Source organism: Melanotaenia boesemani, chromosome 16 (genome assembly GCF_017639745.1).
Source record: "Melanotaenia boesemani isolate fMelBoe1 chromosome 16, fMelBoe1.pri, whole genome shotgun sequence".
Classification (NCBI taxonomy): domain Eukaryota; kingdom Metazoa; phylum Chordata; class Actinopteri; order Atheriniformes; family Melanotaeniidae; genus Melanotaenia; species Melanotaenia boesemani.
The window spans coordinates 11489717-11511430 of NC_055697.1; the positions used below are offsets into that span (position 1 = coordinate 11489717).

Below are 21714 nucleotides of genomic sequence, written 5' to 3' on the forward strand. Positions count from 1 at the left end.
TGATTATCTTAAATTTAATGTCTTTATTTTTTCCTTCTCTGTGGAAGGGGAAACATTGTTAGTCATTTAGCTCTGGCAGAAGAAATAAAGCTATACAAGTAGTCAGTGTTGTTTCTCCAGACAGCTGTAGGCTAAATGGCAATTTATCTGAGGAATGGAATTTTCTTTCATAGTTGTAACCGAATGCAGGGAGGCGGCGAATTATTTCTGGAAACAACAACCTGTGTTCTGCTTTTGTTGGCACGTGAGCATGACGACTGTAACGCAGGTCTCGGCCTTGTGTTGTTACGCCTTGTCTTGTTGGGTTGTTCAAGTTCGACTGCTACAGCTGTCAGAATAACCCAAGCTGCCCTCACTGACTCAGGAATATGACTCTTCTTATAAAGCAAAGGAGGGATTGCAGCTGAAAGCAGGGAGAGCAAAAGGAGACGAGCATTAGCATGACAGACGAGTGGCAACAGTGGATTTTACACAGTGGCAGTCCAGCCTTCTGTTACAGCGTGGCTGACAGAGGAGTTGGTCAACTAGTGGAAATAGCTGGTGCTGGCTGGAGAAGCTGGTGCTCAGGCCAGGCTGCACTCATGAGGTGGTGAAGCTAAAGTAGGTTGGACTCTGCCCTTGAAATCTATTTGTCAGAATATAAGAGACACTGGAGATGAAGCACCCTGTCCTGGTTTAACTATGGTAGATCCAAGGCCAGTGTTGATTACTGTAATAATCTGATATGACAAGAACTTCTGAAATACAATATTAAAATGATTGTTAGAATACACACATCCATGATGACGTCACTTCCTGATATTTTTAAACAATTCAGTGTTTGTTGAACATTGCAAAACCCACTGTCTAAGCATTGGCTGCTAATGTGAGAGGTAATTAAGCTGCTAAATAGTTTACAGATGAATGTAATCCAATAGTGAATGAAAAAAATCCAAATTTGGCATTGTTATGAGATGTGCCTTGTCGCAGCTATGAACATAATCCACAAAAAACCACTTATCCTCCTTATGTATGAAGTTTCTGATAGTTTCTCAGCCTTGGATTTACAATTTTTATCATTGGGTTTCCAGAAACTAAGTTATTACTAGCAGGGCAGTTGCTAGGAATTCTGGGCCCCCAGAAAGAATATCGCCGTGGGCCCCTCTACCCCTGGATTGTTGCCACTTTTTTATATCTGTGAATTACGATGTGTTCAGTGTTCTTGACAGTGCCTGATGTAATGCACCCAATTTGTTTTCTTCTTTACAATGTGATAGCAGTATTGTTATGTAAATTAGGTATTATTAGTTGTCTCATTTCTTTGATTTTCATGCTATGATACACATAACGACTTAAACCACGTTATTACACCTCTGATCGCAAATACATTTTCAATAAACCACTCAACAAATAGGTAGTTTATTGTGAACAATCCAGCACTGATGTGCAAAAAACAATAACTTAAAGTGTCCCGTTATTTGTCCCTTAAACAGCTCCCTTCACTATCTGAAGGAGCCTTGCTTTGGGGACATGGGTCTGGCTCTGTCAGCAACAAAGACAGCGATTTAAGTTGTAAACAAATTTAGCCTATATCTTGCTATTGATTGATTATATAACTAAAATCGCTAACAGGTTGATTAATGTCTTAGTAATTGTCAATGGTAAAGCAGTTCACTAATAAACCAAAACAGCCAACCCGTGTCAGTCTCACCCACTCACCCTCAAAGGCATCATTGGACAGCTGGAGATGAAGGTCTGCTGCTGGGTCGGACTCAGACGAAGCGGCCACTGCTGATTCTTGAGCAGCAGAGCATAAAGGCTTATTGTACCATTATATATTGCTTTTCTGAACATTAAATGTTGTGTTTCATGCAAACTGATGAAGAATTAATCTAGTCTTGGAAAACTTCTCAGTACTATAGCGCTAGGCAGACACTTTCACTTTGCCATATATGTGGAGGTCAAGCTCTGTAAAATTACCCCCTGCAATAGACCTATGTCAAGAGCATTTAGTTTTAGTAAACACTCATGTAGGAAGGAAAAATAATTGAGTGATGTCACCCTAGTAAGGCAAGACATATTTGGTGTCTTTTATTTTAAATTTCTGAGAACACAACCAAAAATATTTTAACATTTAACTTCTTTATTAGACATCTGTTATGAGACATATTTTTTCTTTTCATTTAGGCTATTCAAATGTCCGACCAATAACAAAATTTTACAAGACTAGATTTGAACACATCATATTAATAACATAATTGGCCTTCACCTAATGCTCATAATTACTGAGCAGAACTTGAATGCATTGTAATACAATTCAATGCAACCTTTGAGTTGATATAGTCGGATTTCACACCTACAAGTCACATGAGAGTAGAGTCACTATTGTCACCGGAAAAGGAAAGGCATAAAAAACCTGATCTCCGAGTTTTATTAATCAATATTGGATTAATTACGTTTAATCGATTCAAATAAGTTAATCAGTTTTTTTAACCAACTTTACCTAGGTCAAAAAAGTACCCTTAAAACATGACTTTGATAACATAAATAGCTTAGTTTCTTTGTTATACCTGCAGCATCAGTCTTTTAGACTACAATGGTATTTGCGTTATTATATATATATATACGTGTGTATGTGTATATGAACTAGACTTGCTTTCTTAAAACTATCCAATAGAAATTACGTACCTCCTTCCCCTTGGCCATATATTCTGCAAATTTAACATTCATTTTCACTGTTTCGCAGATGACACCCAGCTCTACCTCTCCTGCAAACCCAACTCCACCCTCCTCCCTCTCCTCCTGTTTATCTGAAATAAAAATGTGGTTCACCACAAACTTCCCGAAACTAAACAGTAATAAAACAGAAACTCTTCAAATTATAACAAAATCTATGTTATCCAAAGTTGATAGTTTCTCTGTGACCATTGCTGGCTCCAGTCGTCCCTTCCTCCCGGGTTAAGAGCCTGGTTGTTATCCTTGACAGTACGTTGTCGTTTCAATCTGACATCAATAACGTTAGCTGGTCTTCATATTTCCACCTACGAAACATCAATCGACTCCACCCCTCCCTCACCCCCATGCTGCCGCTATCCTTGTTTACAGTCTTTTTACTTCTCGTAATGATTACTGCAACTATCTCCTCGCCTCATATCACCATATCACATCCATCCTACAACAACTCCACTGACTCCAAGTAGTTTACTGTATCCAGTTCAGACTTCTGCTCTATACCTTCAAGGCCGTCCACAACCTGACCCTTTCATTCAAATCCAGACTTAAAACTCACCTGTTCAAAACTGCCTACTCATTGTAACCACTAAATGTTCTCTTAGTCCACTTTCTATGTTGTTTTTGTCCTGATTGCCTTTTTTATGTTGTTTTTTTATGTTCTAAAGTGTCCTTGGGGGTCTTGAAAGACGCTTTGAAATAAAATGTATTAATATTATTATTATTATTATTACATTTAATGGTGTTAAATAAAACATTGATGGATGAGAGCAGTTGAAAATTTGACAATTTTTGCTAATATGCTGTGGGAAAAAAAAACATTTACAGTGATCATAAGCCGGGGTTGTGGATATGAAATCAAACAAATAAATCCACTGTTGCTGTGTATGTCTCTCCATTAATGTGATGGTTATGTGGTAAAAGAGATGCTTCTAATTTCAGCTGTTGAGTCGGCGTCGCTCTGAGAGATCTTTAATAAATTCATACAACTTGTCAGACCATATAGGCTGGGCCCAACATGTTTGATTTAGAGATATTGAAGCAGTCATTCCTAATTTTCAACCTGTAGAGTTTCAGACCAGAGAACATGGAATCAGTTATGCAGTAAGTTCAAGTCTCCATGTTAAAATTTAGATATACTCAACATCATCAAAGTGCACAAGGAGCTGCAAGGGAAAGTGAATATTTCCATAAGTACTCTTAACAGTTCTGTTTCCCAGCAGGTAACTAAACATAACTAGTGTTTATGATGTGCATCATCATATCCCTACACTTTTAAATTTGTTGCAGGTTTGACTCAATCAAAGAAAGTCTTCTTTGCCATTAAATACTAATACCAGCTGCATCTCGAAGTGATTTGTCTTGTTATTGCTTTTGCATCCTAGATATTACATATTTTCATCCTCAGTGTGAGGTGTAGAAAGGCAAAAGAAAAGTAACACGCTGTTTGTGTTAACTAAACATCCTCCTAACTATTCTTTTTTTTTTTTTTTTTTCTTTTCACAAAAATGTGCCAGGCTATAGTTGCCGAGCATTTATTTTTAGTACACAGTACTATTTCTGCTTTTATAACAAGCAGAGTTTTTGTTTAACAGCCAGATTCTGGTTGTTTTCAGCAGTTACTGTAACGCTTGATGAAAAGAAAGGGAGTGTTTTCTGTCAAGGCTGCCAGTTGGGAAATCCAGATAATCTCTTCAATACTGTTAGTAGTAAATGGTAGATAATATTGGATAGGTTTTAGGGGTTTGTTGTGGATCCATTGTTGCCATGTGTTTATTTAAGTCAGATAAAATTGTGCTGTATTTAGTCACACGTAACCATCACTGTAGATTGGCACTTTAGTGACGGCACAAATTAGCAACATATTTTTCATGTTTGCATGAACCTCATCTTATTTAGTCTTTTAATATTTAGCAAGACCAGATCCTTGTTGAGTGTGTAATTGTATAATCCAACTGTACAGCTATTTCTAATCCAATCCTACATTAAAGCTTTGAGTAAAACAGCTTGTTCATGTTAGTGAATATATAGTCTCTTTAACAGGTAGCCTGTGATTATTCTGTATTTTTATTTTTTTTATAATGTTCCAATCTAGTGTGAAATGAGAACACAAAGGTTTGTTCTTGTAAGCTCTATTCCCAGCTTGAGCAAATTGCACACATTCAAAAGCCGTATTCAACTAGTGTCTGTGCTTAAGAGGTATTTTGCATATGTGAAGCGCTGAGATAGACACAAAGCAGATGTTTTTTTGTTTTTATTTTTTGTCTTCATGATTTTCCCTTATCTGCTGCGCTCACTTCTCTTCGTGCACTCCCATCAATTGTCTACAAAACTGTTTGCTGCCCTTTTCTTCCCTTGCTACTCAAAGGTTTCCTCACATCCTGTATGTTGTGTTTGGAAAAGGTCCAAGTGTTTACACAAAGGCAGAGGGTCATTTTGTCAGCTGGGGTACTCGGAGCCCAACACATTACAATTAAAAAAGGATCTGAATTTCTACACGTCTGTGGGTGCTTGTCAACATTTCTCTGCAAACAGTTTTCAGCTGTTAACTGATTTGTATGCTAAATGTGTTGTTGTTGTGGCATAACTATGTACAAGGGAGGCTTACATGATCTGGTGTAAGTGATTAGTTCCCCTTCGCTGCCCCAGTCCCACTAACCACTGGTGTAGTTTGTGGGTTGCATGGCAACGTGTCTGCTTTCTGCTCACATAATGGGAACAATCAACAACTGTTATGAGCAACCACCTAAAGTATTTATTTGGCATGCATCTTTTTAAGTGTACAGCCTTAAAATAAATTCATATATCTTGCAAGTAATCAGTTTTTAATATAAAATGACTTCAGCACAACTTGTCTTGAGTAATAGTTTGTAGAGCAATAAGTAATACACTGAACAATCTGTCAGGAATTTTGAAGATTACTTGTTGAATTACTTATTCTTATTTGTGAGCATTTTTTTTCCCACTGGGCATTGATGGGCTTCATTTATTGAGCCAGTCAGAAGAGAAAATGGGTTTTCTTGGTCAGGGTGCAACATAAAAGATGCATTAATACACATCAGAGGACAAGCTGATGTTATACTTTAAGAAAAGCTTGAGTTAAAACTTTCTTTCAGAAGTAACATGAAGCGTGTCCTACATTAGATTTTTATTCTGGAGAGATGTCTAAATATACTACTGTTAGATTGGGCTTTTACTCAAGTCATGGTGAAACACCCTCAGTAAATTCCATCTCTGCACTTCATGAACCACAAACATCATCTGCCCCCATCTGCACACAGAAATACTGTCTTCTCTGTGTACCCTGCCCACTTCAAATGTGTCCTTGTGGCAGGAGAAAGATTTGATAAACATCCATTGATGACACAAGGTGGTGCTACGTGTTTCGAATAGCTTCTTCCTTGTAATCATCAAAGCTGCAGTGAAGTGGCCTTTTTGTTTGCTTCCTTAGAGGCTTGTTTTCCAATGCCCAGAGCAGATGGTATGTGTTTTTCGTGGATAAATCACTGAGCTGGGTGGGTTTTGCGTTGCTGGTCAGGACTATGTTGTATATTTGTGTCCTTCAGTCTGAGCTGTAAGAATGCACCTATATACTGATCAAAAGTCTTTGAACTCCATTTTTTCCCCCTCAGACTCTGGAGGAGCCCCCCTACCTGACAGTAGGGACGGATGTGAGTGCCAAGTACAGAGGGGCTTTCTGTGAAGCCAAGATTAAGACTGCCAAGAGGCTTGTCAAGGCCAAGGTAAGTTATGTTTTTTTTTTTAAAAAAGATGTGCATTAGCAAAAATTAAGAATTAATTACCTGCTTGTGTTGTGTGTGTGTGAAGTGGCTTGTGTTTTTGCGTGGAGGGGCTCTAGTAGAGATCCCACAACTCAGCTTTATTGTGCATTCAAAGCTGTTAGTATGGAGATGGTCGCGTTTAAAAGATAATTGTCTAGAGCCCTCCTTTAGAGACGATGTTGAAATTTTTAGAATATTAGTGACTCATTAGAGATTATTAGATTTTTTTTCACAGTCCAACCAGAATTACATGCACAATTAATTTTTTTTTCTATTTATGCTGCTAAAATTTAGCTGTGTCATTTGTTTGTTGGATCACACAAATGTGTGATCAGAAGCTCAGTTGTGACTAGTGCAGGTCCCAGCCCAACCCACTAAGTAGTACCCACCACATCTTCAGGCATCCTTCTTCTACGTGGCTTCCACGTTCTGTGGCAGAAGCTGAGCGACCGCCGCTCCCCCTGTTGGTTTTACGCCTTGCTGATGAATGCAATGCATGATACACGTAGTACAGTATCTCATTTCCCAGTGGGACAGGAGCATCTGGAAAATACAATAGAGACAGATCGCTTGTCTCCCATTCTGTGAGTGTGGGAGGAACAAAGATTGGATGCAGGCTTTTTCAGTGTGGCGATGCACTGTAGTTCCCCCTGCAGAGACAAAAGACCAGTGATGTTCTGCTTTTCTGGCACGCCAGCTGAAATCATCAAATGATGTGATGTTTTTGTCTCACAGACAGGGACAAACAGTGTGACAAAGCAGGCCATGTGATGTTCCCAGCTTGAATAAGAATAAGGCAAACTAAAACATAGCTAATAATACAGCCTCAGCTCATAAGTTAATTACCATACTAATTGGCTGCATGTCAGGTTTGTTTTTTGGGAGCTGTAATATGACTATGAGCTCTGTTACACAAATGTTGAAACATGGCTATTATTCAGTGGTGATTGTGAGTCTGAATTTTCCACAGTAATGGATTCCTCTTTAGCTCCGGTTCATTAATCTCTGTCTGCTTGTTTAACGGTTGCAGCGTATGGCGCTGGCTTCTTTGGGGCGATTTTAAAGACAGATTGAAAGAGATCTCTGTGACATTCTGCTTTGTGATAATGATCTCTAGGGGACCTGTAAGAAGTGAGTTAACAACATGTCATTTGCACTAGCTGTGAGTATGCAAAGGAGGGAATTTATTCATTACTAAAATACATCTGCAGGTAACCAAATTTAACATGAACCTAAATTACTGCCTTTCTTTTAGTTTCATGTGAAAGTACAGAACCAATTCAGCTTTATCAGAAAAACAAGATACAAACCCAATCCCAAAAAACGTTGGGATGCTGTGTAAAAATCTAAATAAAAACAAAATGCAATCATTTGTAAATCTAATAAACCCATATCTTATTACCAATAGAACATAATATCAGATAATAAAACTGGTACTTTTTGCAATTTCATGGAAAATATTAGCTTATTTTGATTTGGCGACAACAACACATCTTAAAAAAGTTGGAAGAGGGGCAACAAAACGCTGGAAAAGTAAATGGCCAAATCAAATCAACTAGTGGAGCATTTGACTGCTAACTAGGTTAACTGACAATAGGTCAGTAACATGACTGAGTATAAAAAGCATTTCTGCAAAGCAGAGCCTCTCATATAAAGATGGGAAGAGTTTCACCAAAGTGCATCAAACATGTGGAAAAATGTTTAACATAATATTTCAAATACTTTGAAATCCCACCATCTACAGTGTATAATACCAAAAGATTCAAAGAATCATGGCGAATCTCTGTGGTTAAGGGGCAAGAAAGAAGGTCAAAACTGGTTGCTCGTGATCTTTGCATCCCCAGGCAGTGCTGCATTGCAAACAGGCATGATACTCTTGATGCCATGAGTGCGAGGGCTCAGAAACTGTTCCAGAAATTACCCAGTTCACAGAAACACTACCATCATCTTTGGGACAAAGCTTTAAAATGTTTTGAGGCAAAGTGGAAAACTGTTCTGTGGTCAGATTGATAATAATAAAAAACACACACAAAAACAAAAACAATTGTTTTTTAAACAATCAATGTTGTTTTCTGTGGAATTAGAGTTGGGCCGATATCGATACTAGCATCAGAAATACTTGCCGATCCTGCCAAAAGTAAGGGGATCGGTGAGTATTTCTGTCTGAACACCATCCGATACCGCGGAAACGAAATCATAACTCTTCTTTTGCTGCCCAATACGACCACACACAAGTACAAGAAGTTACACAATCTTGTGTGACCGTTGTTTTGAGTTGGTAGGTGGAGAAGCAGCTGCAGAAATCACTGTTGTGCTAATATTTAGCATTAGCATTATGTTAGTAATTTGGCATCATTACTAATTAGAAAATCCCGCTAGCAAAACAGCCACATGCCTACTATGCAGGGATGAAGTTTCCAGAGGTGACATGAATGCTGCCAAATTTAACACCAGCGACTTCTTAAAGCAATTAGTTTGTCATCATGTGAAAGAGCACGGGGGTATAGTCTGGCAGCACAGTCTGCCAGAATATGCACCCCCCTCTATGGGGCCGTCCCTACAACGCCGGATTGCAGCAAAACCGCAAAAGTATTTTAGCAAACCACCCTTTCATCCCCACTAAGTCAGGGATTAGCCTCCATGAAACAGACCATGTACCAAAGTAGATAGGTTTGAGTCCTCTACCGTCTGCGGTAATGTGCGGACAGTGAAGCCGCACAACTAAAGGATAAGACATCAATGTGACGAACACGCGCCGATTCCCAATCCACCTTTCCTCAAGTTTTTTATGCTTTGTAGTCAAGCATTTTTTTTAAGAAGAAGCTCAGCTTCTTCATTAGTCCAAAGAAATGTTTCTCTTTTGCCTTGCAGTGAATCCTCAGCTATCTTCTCTGCTTCCAATGTGTACTTCCTGCAACACGCAGTGAGCCTTTATCCACACATGCATTGTTTTGCTCTAGCTTTGGAGTGTTACTCTTTAGCACCTCTCACAGCCTGAAGTTTGTACTACAGCGGTGTCGTGGGGACGTAGAAACCTTTCTTCTAGTTTTTGTCACCGTTTTCACACCTGAACCGGCTTCGGTGCCATGTGGACATAGCTTATATCTGACTTCTTAACACTTGCACATGCACACACAAAATCACAACAGCCACGTGAAGATGAAGAATGTTGATAACAACATCCTTTTTCAATTGGACGGTAACAGCAGAGCGTATGTTGCAATTTTAAAGTTATTGTCCTCCTTTCGAGTTTGGCCTGAATAGAGCTCTCCCCCCAAATATTAATCAATTTAGAAACCTCAGTTTTTCTCCATTGACTTGACTCCGCATTATCATCCGCCATGGTTGTTGTTTTTCATGACTCTCCCGCCGTCTTGAACGCAGAATAATGACGTCTGTCATGTATCAATGACATGTAGGTTGGATTAATGCGACGTGGCCGTTTAGATTGAAGTCGCATGGCAAAAGATCAGACACATATCGGATTTAGGACCACATATCCAAGTGGCCTGGGTCGCATTTGAAAAAATCTGATTTGTGTTATGAAAGACTGTTATGAAAAGATCAGATACAGGTCGCATAGGGGCAAAAATATCGTATTTGGGTCACTTTAGCCTGCAGTCTGAACGTAGCCAAAATGTCTTAGTTTCAATGTCTGATATGTTGTTTATATTCTATTGCAAATAAAACAATGGATTCATGCAATTTGCAAAACATTGCATTCTGTTTTCATCACATTTTACACAGCATCCCAACTTTTTGGGAATTTGGATTGAACAAATGATGGCTACCTCTTTTCTAAGGTTTTATCAGAGCTTTAACATGTACAGGTAGGACTGGGCGATATGAACCAAATCTTATATCTCGATATTTTTTACCTGAATCACGATATACGATATATATCTCGATATATATATATATTTTTTTTCTGGTCAAGTAACCAAAGAGACAGTTCTAATTTACAGCCTTCAGTGCTAAATACACTTTTATTAAGGATCGGCAGCACATGTGCATATAAACAGTAGGGCTGCTCGATTATGGGAAAAATGATAATCACTATTATTTTGATTGAAATTGAGATCTCGATTATTTAACACAATTATAGATAAGAGGTGGGGGGGGGCATTTGAAGTGTTTACTGTGGTAATGCCGACTAGTTTCTTTCCAACAGGTCCCCATAGCTATTGTTTGTCTCAGACCAGCAGCTATGTTCCGCCTGGTGTGATCTGGAAAAAAATAGTCTGGAGACATTTCGTTTTCACGTTGAAATCCACGTCAATAAAATGTAGCGCAACATTTCTATACGGCTCTGGTGTGGCTTTACCACAGGTCTGTAGCGGTGGCGAAACATCGGACTGTCACCATGTCTTTCACACACCCTCACCACACTCATCATACAGGGAAGAAAGAGACAGTCCACTAAAATGGTGGTGAGATGGCATTGATACCGTTTGTCCAAAGTGTTGATGAGTTTCTTAAATCCCTGGTTGTTCACTGTGTTAATTGAGGAAAAAGTTCTGTTTGTTTATAACGTTTGTCTCTCTGTGACTCTGGGAGTTGCGACTCACAAAACTTGAACATTTTTCTATTTTTTTGTGTTGCGTCGCAAGCCCCCGTGTGCACGTTTGCGTGCACGAACGCAACATTTTACATGCACGACTGTCGCTTGGCTGGAGGAGGGCAGCGATTTTCGCTTCCTCGCTCAAGTTTACATAGAAAATGATGGAGAAGGAGCGACGCCGCCTCCCGTGTGTCCAGGTGTCTGCAACTCGTTCTGAATAAAACTAAAGCGGTCGGGGCTGTGGGAGGAGTCTGCAGCAAAGCGCTGCAATGACAGCTGCGCTCGATTTGAAAACAGCACAAATCGAAGGACAAAAAATAATCGGACCATTTCATTTTTATGATCGTTGAAAACCCAGATCGTAATTGCGATTAAAATTCGATTAATTGCCCAGTCCTAATAAACAGTTTTTGAAAATCTCGATATATTGCCCAGCCCTACGTACAGTTGACACTTATAGTTTCGATGGGGGTCGTAGCCGTTCGGTGCTAATGGAAAAAGCCACACACTGCACCCCTTCAGTCAAATAAGCTTGAATAAATCATGATCAGAGATCACCTTATGTTGCCCAGTTCAGAAACAACAGCCTTGTTTGTTTTTTGTTTTTTTTTGTTTGTTTTTTTTTTTCTTCATTACTAACCCTGATTAATTTTGGGCAGTGACATTTCTTTTTTGTAAAAAACAAAACAAAACAGAGCAAAACAATGAAGCGCCATCAGTAAATTGGGGAATATGTTCTCATCACATATAGTTTCTGAAAAGAAATGACCCATATTTGTTATCAAGTTGAAGTGGCTGTATAGTTATCTCAGCAGGAAGCAAACTCATAGTTGGGGGGCTGTCAGGGGGGTTCAGGTGATATTGAAGCTCTCTAACTGAGACTTTTGGCAGCAGTAGTCACCCTGCCTCTGCCTCAGAGCAAAGCCTCCTGCTTGTCCCTGGGAAGTCAGAAATTCCTTTGTTTCACCAGGCAAGAACAATATTATCTCAGTAACTGATGAAATGCTGCCTCAGAAAGCTTTTTATTCCTTTCTACCCCTTTATTTTATGACCTGACAATTCAATAGCCTCTCACAGTACATATTTCTTTCATTCATTGCCTTGACTTTGCCTTCGCAGTCAGACTTTGATTGCTGTTATATTTGAAACTGACTTGATCGCATTGTCTGAATTTGTTACCTGCAGGGTTGTTTTCTGATAGGGGGCCTTTTTTTCCCTCCTCTTTTTGAGGTGGTTGATACTAAACTAAATGATTAGTCCATAAAATTGAATTCACCTAACCACGATAATTATGTTCCTATTTTTTTGTGCAAAATTACTTTAATTTCCCCCAGGAAAGAGAAAAAGAGGCACCTGAGCATTTTGCTTTATAAAGTAGGGTGTGGAAGTACAACAAATAAACAATTAAAGCAGCAAAGAATTAAAATAAAGCAAATCAACCCGAGACAACAGTCTAAAACATAATGAAATTCCAGGCAGAATTCACTTGAATAAATAAAAGAAATTAGAAATTTAAATAGGTAGCCATAACAGCAATAATGACGTATTATCTATATATCACTCCTCCTGACAAAGTTACAAAGTGATAACCCAGAAAAGAGGGGACAAGGCAGCCAGATTAGCAGCAATAGAAAATATATTAATCAAACAAAGTGAAAGGCCCTCTGAGAAAGTAAAGCTTTACAGAGGGTTTTAAAGTTTTGAGATGTTGTGCACTGGAGTTCAGAATGCTCTGATGGAAAAAGCCTGATTTCCCTTTGTAGCAATGTGTGGTCTGGAGATAGTTAGAAGGGCACCATCTGTGGATCTCAGTGGTCGGGTGGGCACATGCAAAAACAATAAGCCTGAGGTGTGTTGGGGCAAAGGCCAATTAAGGCTTTGAAATCATTATGAAATCTAAAAAGAAGTGAAGGGATTTAAGGATAGGATTTTTTTTTGTACCAGTAACGAGTCTTGCTGCAGCCTTTTCAATTGACTGGAAGTGACGGAGGGTGTCCTGACTTGAGTGCAGTAAATTACTTCAGTCAAGGTGAGAATAGATGGAAGCATGAACAACTTTTTGAAAGTCAGCAGTTAAAAGAAATTACCCAATTTTAGTTACAGTTTTAAAGGTCCAGGGTCTGACTAAATCAAAAGTCAGTGAAATGGGTATCTAACCATTTTACTAAAATAACTGTTATTTTTTATTCTCTTTGAATGAGCTATTTATATACTTGAACTTGGTCCACGTGCAGCTGCTGTATTTGTGCCACCATTTTTACTATGATGACTGAATGGACAGATAACTCTGTATGAAGTGAGAACCCTTTAAAACTTTAGCTGTCAGACATCTGTTTGGGGATAAGCAGTGTCTTAAAAGGCTCATAGAAGAAGACACATGTACACAATGTAGTGCAGTCATTGCTGCACCTGAGACCACTGGATCCACTGGCAGATGAAACATTTATGTCTGGAAGAATTTTGGAAACTGACGGTCACTGTCCATTCACAGATGTGTTTGACATTTGAAGTAATTTCTATGTCCATCTTTACCACTAGATGTCAGTCAGTCTTACACACTTGACCTGCTGGAAACAGCTAAACTAAGGCCATGTCCACATGGAGACCAGTTTGGGTTTATCAGCCGAAGTTTTTTATTGTTTGAACATTTTGTCCTAAAATATTTATTTATTTATTAGTTAGTTAGTTAGTATTTGAATAAACCTGAAAACACCACTGTTTCGTTCCTGTGTTTAAAATCCAAACCCTTCTTTCTTGAACCGATGTCACCATTGCCTCCATTTCTCCCTTAACACGCATGCAGAAAGCCTGCAAACACTAAGTTCTGCGCAATTCGTCTTTGTTTTTGGTGAATTTCGTTGGCAGTGTTACAGCACCACTTACATGCCTGGCATATGTACCGCAGTGATTTCAGTGGTTTTGTATGGATGCACACAGTTCTTGAAATTATTCTGTCTTTATTTATTTATTTATTTATTTTTATAGGAAATCTGTATTGTCTGCATGTAGATGTAGCCGAAGAGCAAAATCAAACATTACTCTTAGATGTTGAGCACATTTGGTGATTTATAATGTGAAAAATTGCTAAGACTAGAAACAACAGAATACAGATCAAACAAAATGAGCTCTGTTTTTTTTTTTTTTTTTTTTTGTGATTAAATTTAAGAACGTTTTGGATCATCCAGCATTTAATGCCAGAAAGAAAAGCTGTGAGACTCCAAGGCTGCTGGGATCTGTGGAGTTTATCGGCATGTGCAGCTGAGTGTCATCAGCATAAAAATGATCATTTACATAATGGTGGTAAATAAGCTGGCAAAGAGATGGCATGTAAATGGAGAACAGAAGGGGCCCAAAGACTGAGCCCTTCACCGACCCTACATTGTTCATGTGTTTCTGGCTGGTTTGAAACTTTTCACACATGCTCTTTGGAAATTGTGTGACAGTACAAGGCTCCAAGTTTGTGTTTGTGTGTGTGTGTGTGTGTGTGTGTGTGTGTGTGTCTTTTGGTCTCTTCTGTCACGCTGTCATGCCAGACCGCCATGCAGAAGCAAGATTAGCTCAGCATGATCAGATTATTATCCACTGTGGCTCACTTAGAGGAGGATGCAGAGATGGAGAAAGTGGGGGGGGTGTAGTGGTCAGTTAGTGTAGCCCTAATATTAACAGCACATATCAGAAATCCACAACAGTTGGCATCAGCAGATGTAGCACAGTTGCTACTAGAGGGTTCAGTCACTAAACACAACCTTATGAGTCATAGCAGTAAATATTCACCCTCATGTCGCTCGTGTAGCAGCACCACATGTTCTTTACAGTTTGTCGTATCAAAGCTGTTGAGTGCTGTGCGAAAGTCCGGCAGCATTAGCAGGAAGCTGATGTCTCTGTGAATGAGGTGATTGAAGTGGCCTGGTCAGGTCATTGGGTAATTATTCTCATTAGTAATTCTCCTTTGCCATTGCCTCCCGCTTTCCCAGGTGACCTTTAAATCAGATCTGTCAACAGCTGAGGTCCACGATGAAAACATCAAAGGACCTCTAAAGGTAAGACAGGATGGAGAGAAGACACTGATTCAATCTCATCATTTATTAACCTTTTCGCATAGTTGTCATTTGTTTTGAGTTTTTCCTTTGGTTCAGGTCTGCTTGTAATCAATTCACTTTTTTAAATAAATTAAAAATCACATTTAAATTTTCACTTTCACCCGATCGTCGTTCTCTCCTACTTTATAGTAAATAGAGTAAAAAAAAAAACACAAGAGCATCAGCATAATAGTAATTAGCATGCTGTGGAGCCAAATAACAACAGTGTGTCTGTCATGCAGGTGGGGGTTGTTGTGGAGGTGAAGAATCAGGATGGAGTTTACCAGGAGGCCACAATTAATAAGCTGACTGATGCTAGTATATATACTGTTGGTAAGTCAACAATGAATCTCCTGGTCTTCCTCCTCTCTCAAACAGCCAACTCTTCCTGCAATGAGCTTCTAAAAGAAAAGTGGGTGCAGCATGAAAATGGATTTTCTTTACAAATAAACTGATGTGTTTTAGTTGCTTTTAATACACTGTTAAAGTTTCCTCAAATATTCCTCCTTTGTAATATAACCAGTTATGTTTGAGTAGTGAATAATTTGGGGGAACTAAAATCAAGTCTTTCAAGACTTATAATTTGACTGAAGACATTTTGGAATTGAAATGGGACTTTGTATGTTTTTGTATGTGTGTGTGTGTGTGTGTGTGTGTGTGTGTGTGTGTGTGTGTGTGTGTGTGTGTGTGTGGTGGAGTCCTGGCCTACATACAGCGGTGTAACGGTTCTGCCTCTGATCTTTTTAGTGTTTGACGATGGTGATGAGAAGACCCTGAGGCGTTCCTCACTCTGCCTCAAAGGAGCACGTCACTTTGCAGAAAGCGAGGTGAGTATTATGCTGTCCGGCAGTTTTATAAATCCTTCATTTCTGCTTTGTAGCAAACCAAAATATATTAAATACTGTTTAGGAATGGTCCTTTTAACACATGCAAATGGGAAGCTTCAAAATACACTCTTCTTGTTGGGTTACATTGCCACTTAACTCTTTGTTGGATGTTTTTTCTCATCTGCAGACACTCGACAGGCTCCCTCTGACCAATCCTGAGCACTTTGGCACACCTGTCATTGGCAAGAAGGGCAACCGAGGCCGAAGATCAAATCCGATGTGAGTACTTTTCATCATCTCTCTATGTCTTGCAGAGCTCATTTTAAACTTGTCATATCAGAGGTCTGTAATGCTGTCATGGAGGAATTATGCGTCCTGATCTACTGCTGTCGGTAACAGTCACACCCATTCTAGCTATGCCGACAGCATTTGAAATAAAAGATTTACTCTCATCTTAATCCCTTCATTCTGATTGCTTGAGGACTGGAAGAGAAGAGCCCACTCATTTCCTCAAGCTCCGTAATCATGCGGGGCCCCCTGTATGTGTGCTGCAGAAACAGTGCAAGTGTGGTGTGGACTTGCTCAATGTTATCTCTTTCCTTTTCCCCTTCTTTTGACTCAGATGTTTCCAGTGGGTGTTTTGTGCTCTGATGTGTCTGCTCCTGGGAGACAGTTCAGTTTTCATCAGGGAATAGGAACTACTGAGGGTTTATTTGGCTCTGGGTATAATTGTGTCTCCTCTCCATTTATAAAGAGGACACTTAGCTACATAGTCTTATTATATGACTTTTCTCTCTAATTGAACTTACAGAAAAGTCAATATTGCTCTAAACCTTGGTGCAATATTGACTTAGTGTCCCAGCTGCACATTACCACCTTGGACCTGATGTCTTTGTATGTACAAATCATGTTTTGTCTTATGAATTGTAGGCTTAGATGAGTGGAAAAAACACAAATCATGTTTTATGCTTTACCTGTGAGTTTACCAGACAATAAGAGGAGGCTGTAAGAGTGTAAGCCTCTAAAACAGCACACATTTTCAGCCTTTTTGCTAAGCTAACTTATCTATCTTTGCTGCATATGGTAGAAATATCCACTTGATGTAAGGAAACAAAAATATCACCCCACGTTGCTTTAAATCACTGTTAGCAACAGCAGTCTGTCATTTAATGTAGAGAAGACGGCTTCCTAAATGAATATCGGTCTCTGCTTCATTTAGGAGTTACAGCATTTTGTTTATGACTTTGATTCACAGCTTAGCTGCTGTTGTCATTGCCATCGTAGTAGCAGCAGCAGCAGCCTGACTGATTTACTGCGCTCAAGTCGTTCCAGACACCGCTTTGTGTATTTGTACACAGAGTTGTGTGCAGAGCGGCCTAGTGAGGCATAAAAAGAGGACAGAGGATCTGTTTGCCTGTGGGTGCTGCCTGCATGATCACTCGGAGACACGGCTGGCTGTCTGCTCGACACAGGACCCGGCCGCCGCCTGAGCGTCAGAGCGAGTGTCAGCCGGCAGAGAGAGAGCGAGAGTCGGCTCATCAGTACACTAATCCTAATGAGTGGGCTCATAACTAGGGCTGTGTGTTTCTTTGTGGCACATTATAAGACCACAAAAAAGCCGTATATGGTTTGTGCTGTGGATTGTTAGGCAGACACTGTTGATGTTTTCTAGCTGGAGAGCAGCTAAATGAAACGAGTAATCATCTGCTTTTTATTAAGAGACACATGTGTTATTACATTTTTCTAACCTATTTATACTGTATTATAGCATGGATTTAATGTTTTTTTTCTCTTTGTATAGAGCAGCTTTACTCATGAATATTTTTAGTAGGATGATGAGCTGCACAGATAAATCATTTTAATAATCCTATCAAGAGAAGCAGCCAATCCTCTTGATAAAGTAACCAGAGCTAATGAATGATCTTTTTTTAAATCTAGTTTTCCCTTTGTACTTTTTGCTGCATTTTGCTGATTTGATGATCAGTTTAATATAAAATAAGCACTTCTGAGCATCCACATGCTCAGGAACATGTTTTCTTTGGTTCAGTCTATTTAGCAAACTTTTCTCTTTTCCTCCCACAGTCAAGAGGAGGAGTTGTCTTCGTCTTCCAGCGAGGAAGAGGAGAGCGATCAGAGACAGAATGAAGATTTGTTCGGCAAGGTGGTCTGCGTAGACGGGGTCACCACCGGCGACAAAAAGAAGACTACGTGGTATCCTGCTTTGGTGAGTGTTTGGTCTCTTTTCTTCAGCTGGCGTTTCCAGTGAGGAACCAGAGGCCACTGCTGCTGGTCTAACAGCACAGTCGCAGCATTGTGCCATTTCATCAGAATGCCTGCTTATGTAACCTCAGCACTCAGCAGGATTATGTGATTGCTTTAGAATTCGCCCACCATGAAATGGTGCAACATGCATGTTGGTGCAGTTAAGTAGCCGAATTATTTCATGAGGAGGAATGTTTTGCATCAAGACTTTGCCTCTGTTGGTGGAAGACTTTTTTATTATTTAGGAGTAAATAGAGAAGAGTCTTTTCCAGTTCAGTTTTCATGCCCACCTACCTTAACTCTCACTGTTGTTACTTTTTAAGCAGAGTGTAAAGGTGACAGGCCTTGTTTTTCTAAATGGTACAAGTAGAAGTATTAGAAAAGGAGAGGGTGGGGAAAGCTGTTCTTTTAACTGTACTCAGCAGGGCCCCGCCTCCAGTAGTTGTTGTTCTTGGCTTGCTGCTGACTGAACTCCATACTGCCTCCTTGCGACAGACCAGGGAGGGAAATTACACAGTAGTCTGTCATTGTTTATACTGTTACCGTATGGTAGAGGGGTGGAGTAATATGCTGCTAGATGACTAGTGCAACAGATGAAGCACAGCCATACCATTGTCCTTTCCAGTGGTCTGGTTAAATAAAAGACAGAAGAAACCAGTTTGCATGTGCATGTGTGAGCTGGGTGCTTACCTTTGCAGCACATGAGTCATTGTGTTTAAGTAAAAGCATCCAACCTGCAAGCATGTGTGTGTGTGTGCTTTATATGGCGAGTGCAGCCCTGGTGGAAATCAGATCTCCATTATGGCAGTGCTCCGTCCTCTGGGTTAGACTCAGACAAGAGTGTAGCTCTCAGTCCAGTAAAACAACTCCTTCTACATCACTTTTCACCTGCTTGTTTTTCTTTGTTTTATGAAACAGCAGGGTTTGTTATCAACCCGTGCCCTTTAGTGAGACTGATTGTCTCATACTTGTGATCCTCCACTGCACTTATTCTCCTTAAGTCTCTCTATCTCACACACATGCAGCTCAAAAACTCATCTGACCTTTTGACTGTCTTTTGTCTCCCTGCAACAAGGTCATCTCCCCGGATTGCCACGAGGACATGACGGTGAAGAAAGACAACATTTTTGTCCGCTCATTCAAGGATGGGAAATTGTAAGTCATTGATAAACTGCAAGGAAGCTTCATTTGCACAACATTTGCATTAAACTGGTTTGCACTAATTATTATCAGGAGAGCATCTTAGATAATTAGAGTGATTATTTTCAACTTATTGCGTAATCATTTAAATTTCAAGACACTGACAAGTACGCTGATGCCTTACTTGTCTAGGTCTTAATTATCAGTTATTATTAGTTATGAAAGTTGGGCTATGTCCACATAACCCAAAACAAAAGGTAGTGATCTAGTCCCGTCCCCAGAGCCATGTTGGCTAATCAGATAGTTAACTAAAAAAATGACCACTTCCACTAAATGCAAAACAAACAAAAAAAAGTGCATTAACATATGATGCCTTTGTTTGTCAATATAAGCACATATATTCAAAAACAAACATGTAAAAAGTCCTGTAACAAGATTATCATCAGCACAATCTTTGTTCTGTCTGCTGCTGTTATTTCAAAAACGAAGCTAATGAGTTAAGTTGTATGAATGGCATTGCACAGTTGGCAAGATAAAGTTTCATGAAGCTTAAAGTCTTCCAGCCAACTGGTGTGCAAAGGGGTTCATTTTTAAGGGCTTTTTGTAGATATGCACCCACAAATAATTATGTTTCCAAACTGTGGCAGGAAGAGGAAAGAAAATGTGCTTATTGACAGAGAAGGGCAGTAAAGATGTTCGTGCCACTGATGTAGGGGGGGGACTTAATAAATCTTTATTTAAAAATTGTTATTAAATAATGTTGGGGCTTCAACGATCATCGATGACTTCTTTTACCATAAATAATCCAGACTTTACCTTGGGAGACTTTTTCCTTAAAAAAGTGTCTGAAAACTGTGCTGACGTGTGGGTGAAAGTGGGTATTTATCAAAATACCCTTGTATGTAGGGACACGGCCTCAGTTTGCAGCAAGAACAGTTGTAGACCATCTGGTAGCAGATACAGATGATCCAACATTTCCTTCTGCAAATCAATCAGCTGATCATTTAGCAAAAGTGTAAAACATCTTAATAATCAGTCAGGCTCAGTGTTGTAATGGGATGCCTGTGTAGCAACGTAAAAAAAAAACATATCAGCATATTGACAAAAGAAGCTGTAATCCAAAGAGATTACTGTGACCTGGGTGACTGAGAACAATTGCATAAGTGTGTGTTTTTTGTTTTTAAGGCTTTAAGTTACTGGTGAGGTAAAACAGTGTAGCTTCCCTGCAGCCTACCCCCGGCTTAGATCCACACAGCCAGATTGTTTTGACTGTAGCAAGAAGAGAAATGGGTCGTTTCATGAGTCTGCACTAAGCTGGAGCTTTGTTCTTGTGGCTTATGTGTTTGCGTAGCGGCGTAGACCCGCACTTAATGTAAATTAAACCACTTTGTTCTCTGTTTCAAAGACATTTTTCTTCTTGTTTGAATCCCGCTGATAACACAGCAGCCTTGGTGCATTCTTAAATAGATATCCTGCAAATGTCACCAGTGACCCTTAATCTACTGTAGAAGATATATTTGCAGCTCAGGAAATGTTTTCACTTGTACTTTGGCTAATAGTCAGATGAACGTTGGAGAGCTGATGAGGGTGATAAGATAGGGGATGATAAATCAGAGAACAACTGGAAGTTATATACATGTTGAGCATTTCCTTTCAAACCAAGTAACCACATCCTGGCTTTTTTTTTCCTTTATTAAATCACTTTGGCGAAGCTTTTTCTCTTCACTCTGTAACAATTTGATTTAAATTGCATCCAGGGGTGGGCGCAAGTAATGCCAATGTAAGAATCATGTAAAATCTATAGTAGTGTAAATGAGATGTTCAGTTTAGTTTCCCTCCAATACATTTCCCCTTCAATGTAACAGGACAAACAAAGATAAAATCTTAACCGTTGATGTATTTCCCAGTCTTTTTTTAACACACATTGTTGCTTGAGTTAATTTTCCTCACAGTGCCAGTGAATTTGGTATCGCTATTGATAACCGTTCAACGTTGCGTTCCTGTAGAAAACATTTTTAGAAGTGAAATATTTTCTTCTCTCTTTGGTTTTTAATGGTTTTTCTTATTTTAGTCTGACGTGGTTACCATAGCAACGGTTGAAACACAAGCCCTTTCTATTACTTTTCTATTTGTTTGGCCTGCGAACTTGTCTGTGCTGGGGTTGACACACACACTCAAAACATTGTCAATGATTCAGCAAAACTGTGGGTTTTTTTAATATATGTTTTTATAGTGAAAAGCAGTGAAAATGTGTTATTAAAATCTGAAACCTTACTGAGACTTGCCAGACTTTGAAAGGACGATTTAGTTTAGAAATGGCAATGCTTGCTAATTATTAGCAAGGTAATATTTTT

The 21714-nt window shown here is 39.4% G+C and overlaps 1 protein-coding gene across 4 annotated transcripts in view; it reads left to right on the top strand.

Moving 5' to 3' along the window:
- Nucleotides 1–21714, top strand: part of arid4b (AT-rich interaction domain 4B) — a 46236-nt gene that overhangs the window by 12563 nt on the left and 11959 nt on the right. For all 4 annotated transcript variants that reach the window (XM_042009766.1, XM_042009768.1, XM_042009769.1 and 1 more), the window contains exons 3-9: nt 6342–6452; nt 15027–15092; nt 15374–15464; nt 15879–15958; nt 16146–16237; nt 18041–18182; nt 19296–19375. In XM_042009766.1, coding sequence (XP_041865700.1) covers nt 6342–6452; nt 15027–15092; nt 15374–15464; nt 15879–15958; nt 16146–16237; nt 18041–18182; nt 19296–19375 — 662 coding nt within the window. The remainder of the gene's footprint in view (nt 1–6341; nt 6453–15026; nt 15093–15373; nt 15465–15878; nt 15959–16145; nt 16238–18040; nt 18183–19295; nt 19376–21714) is intronic.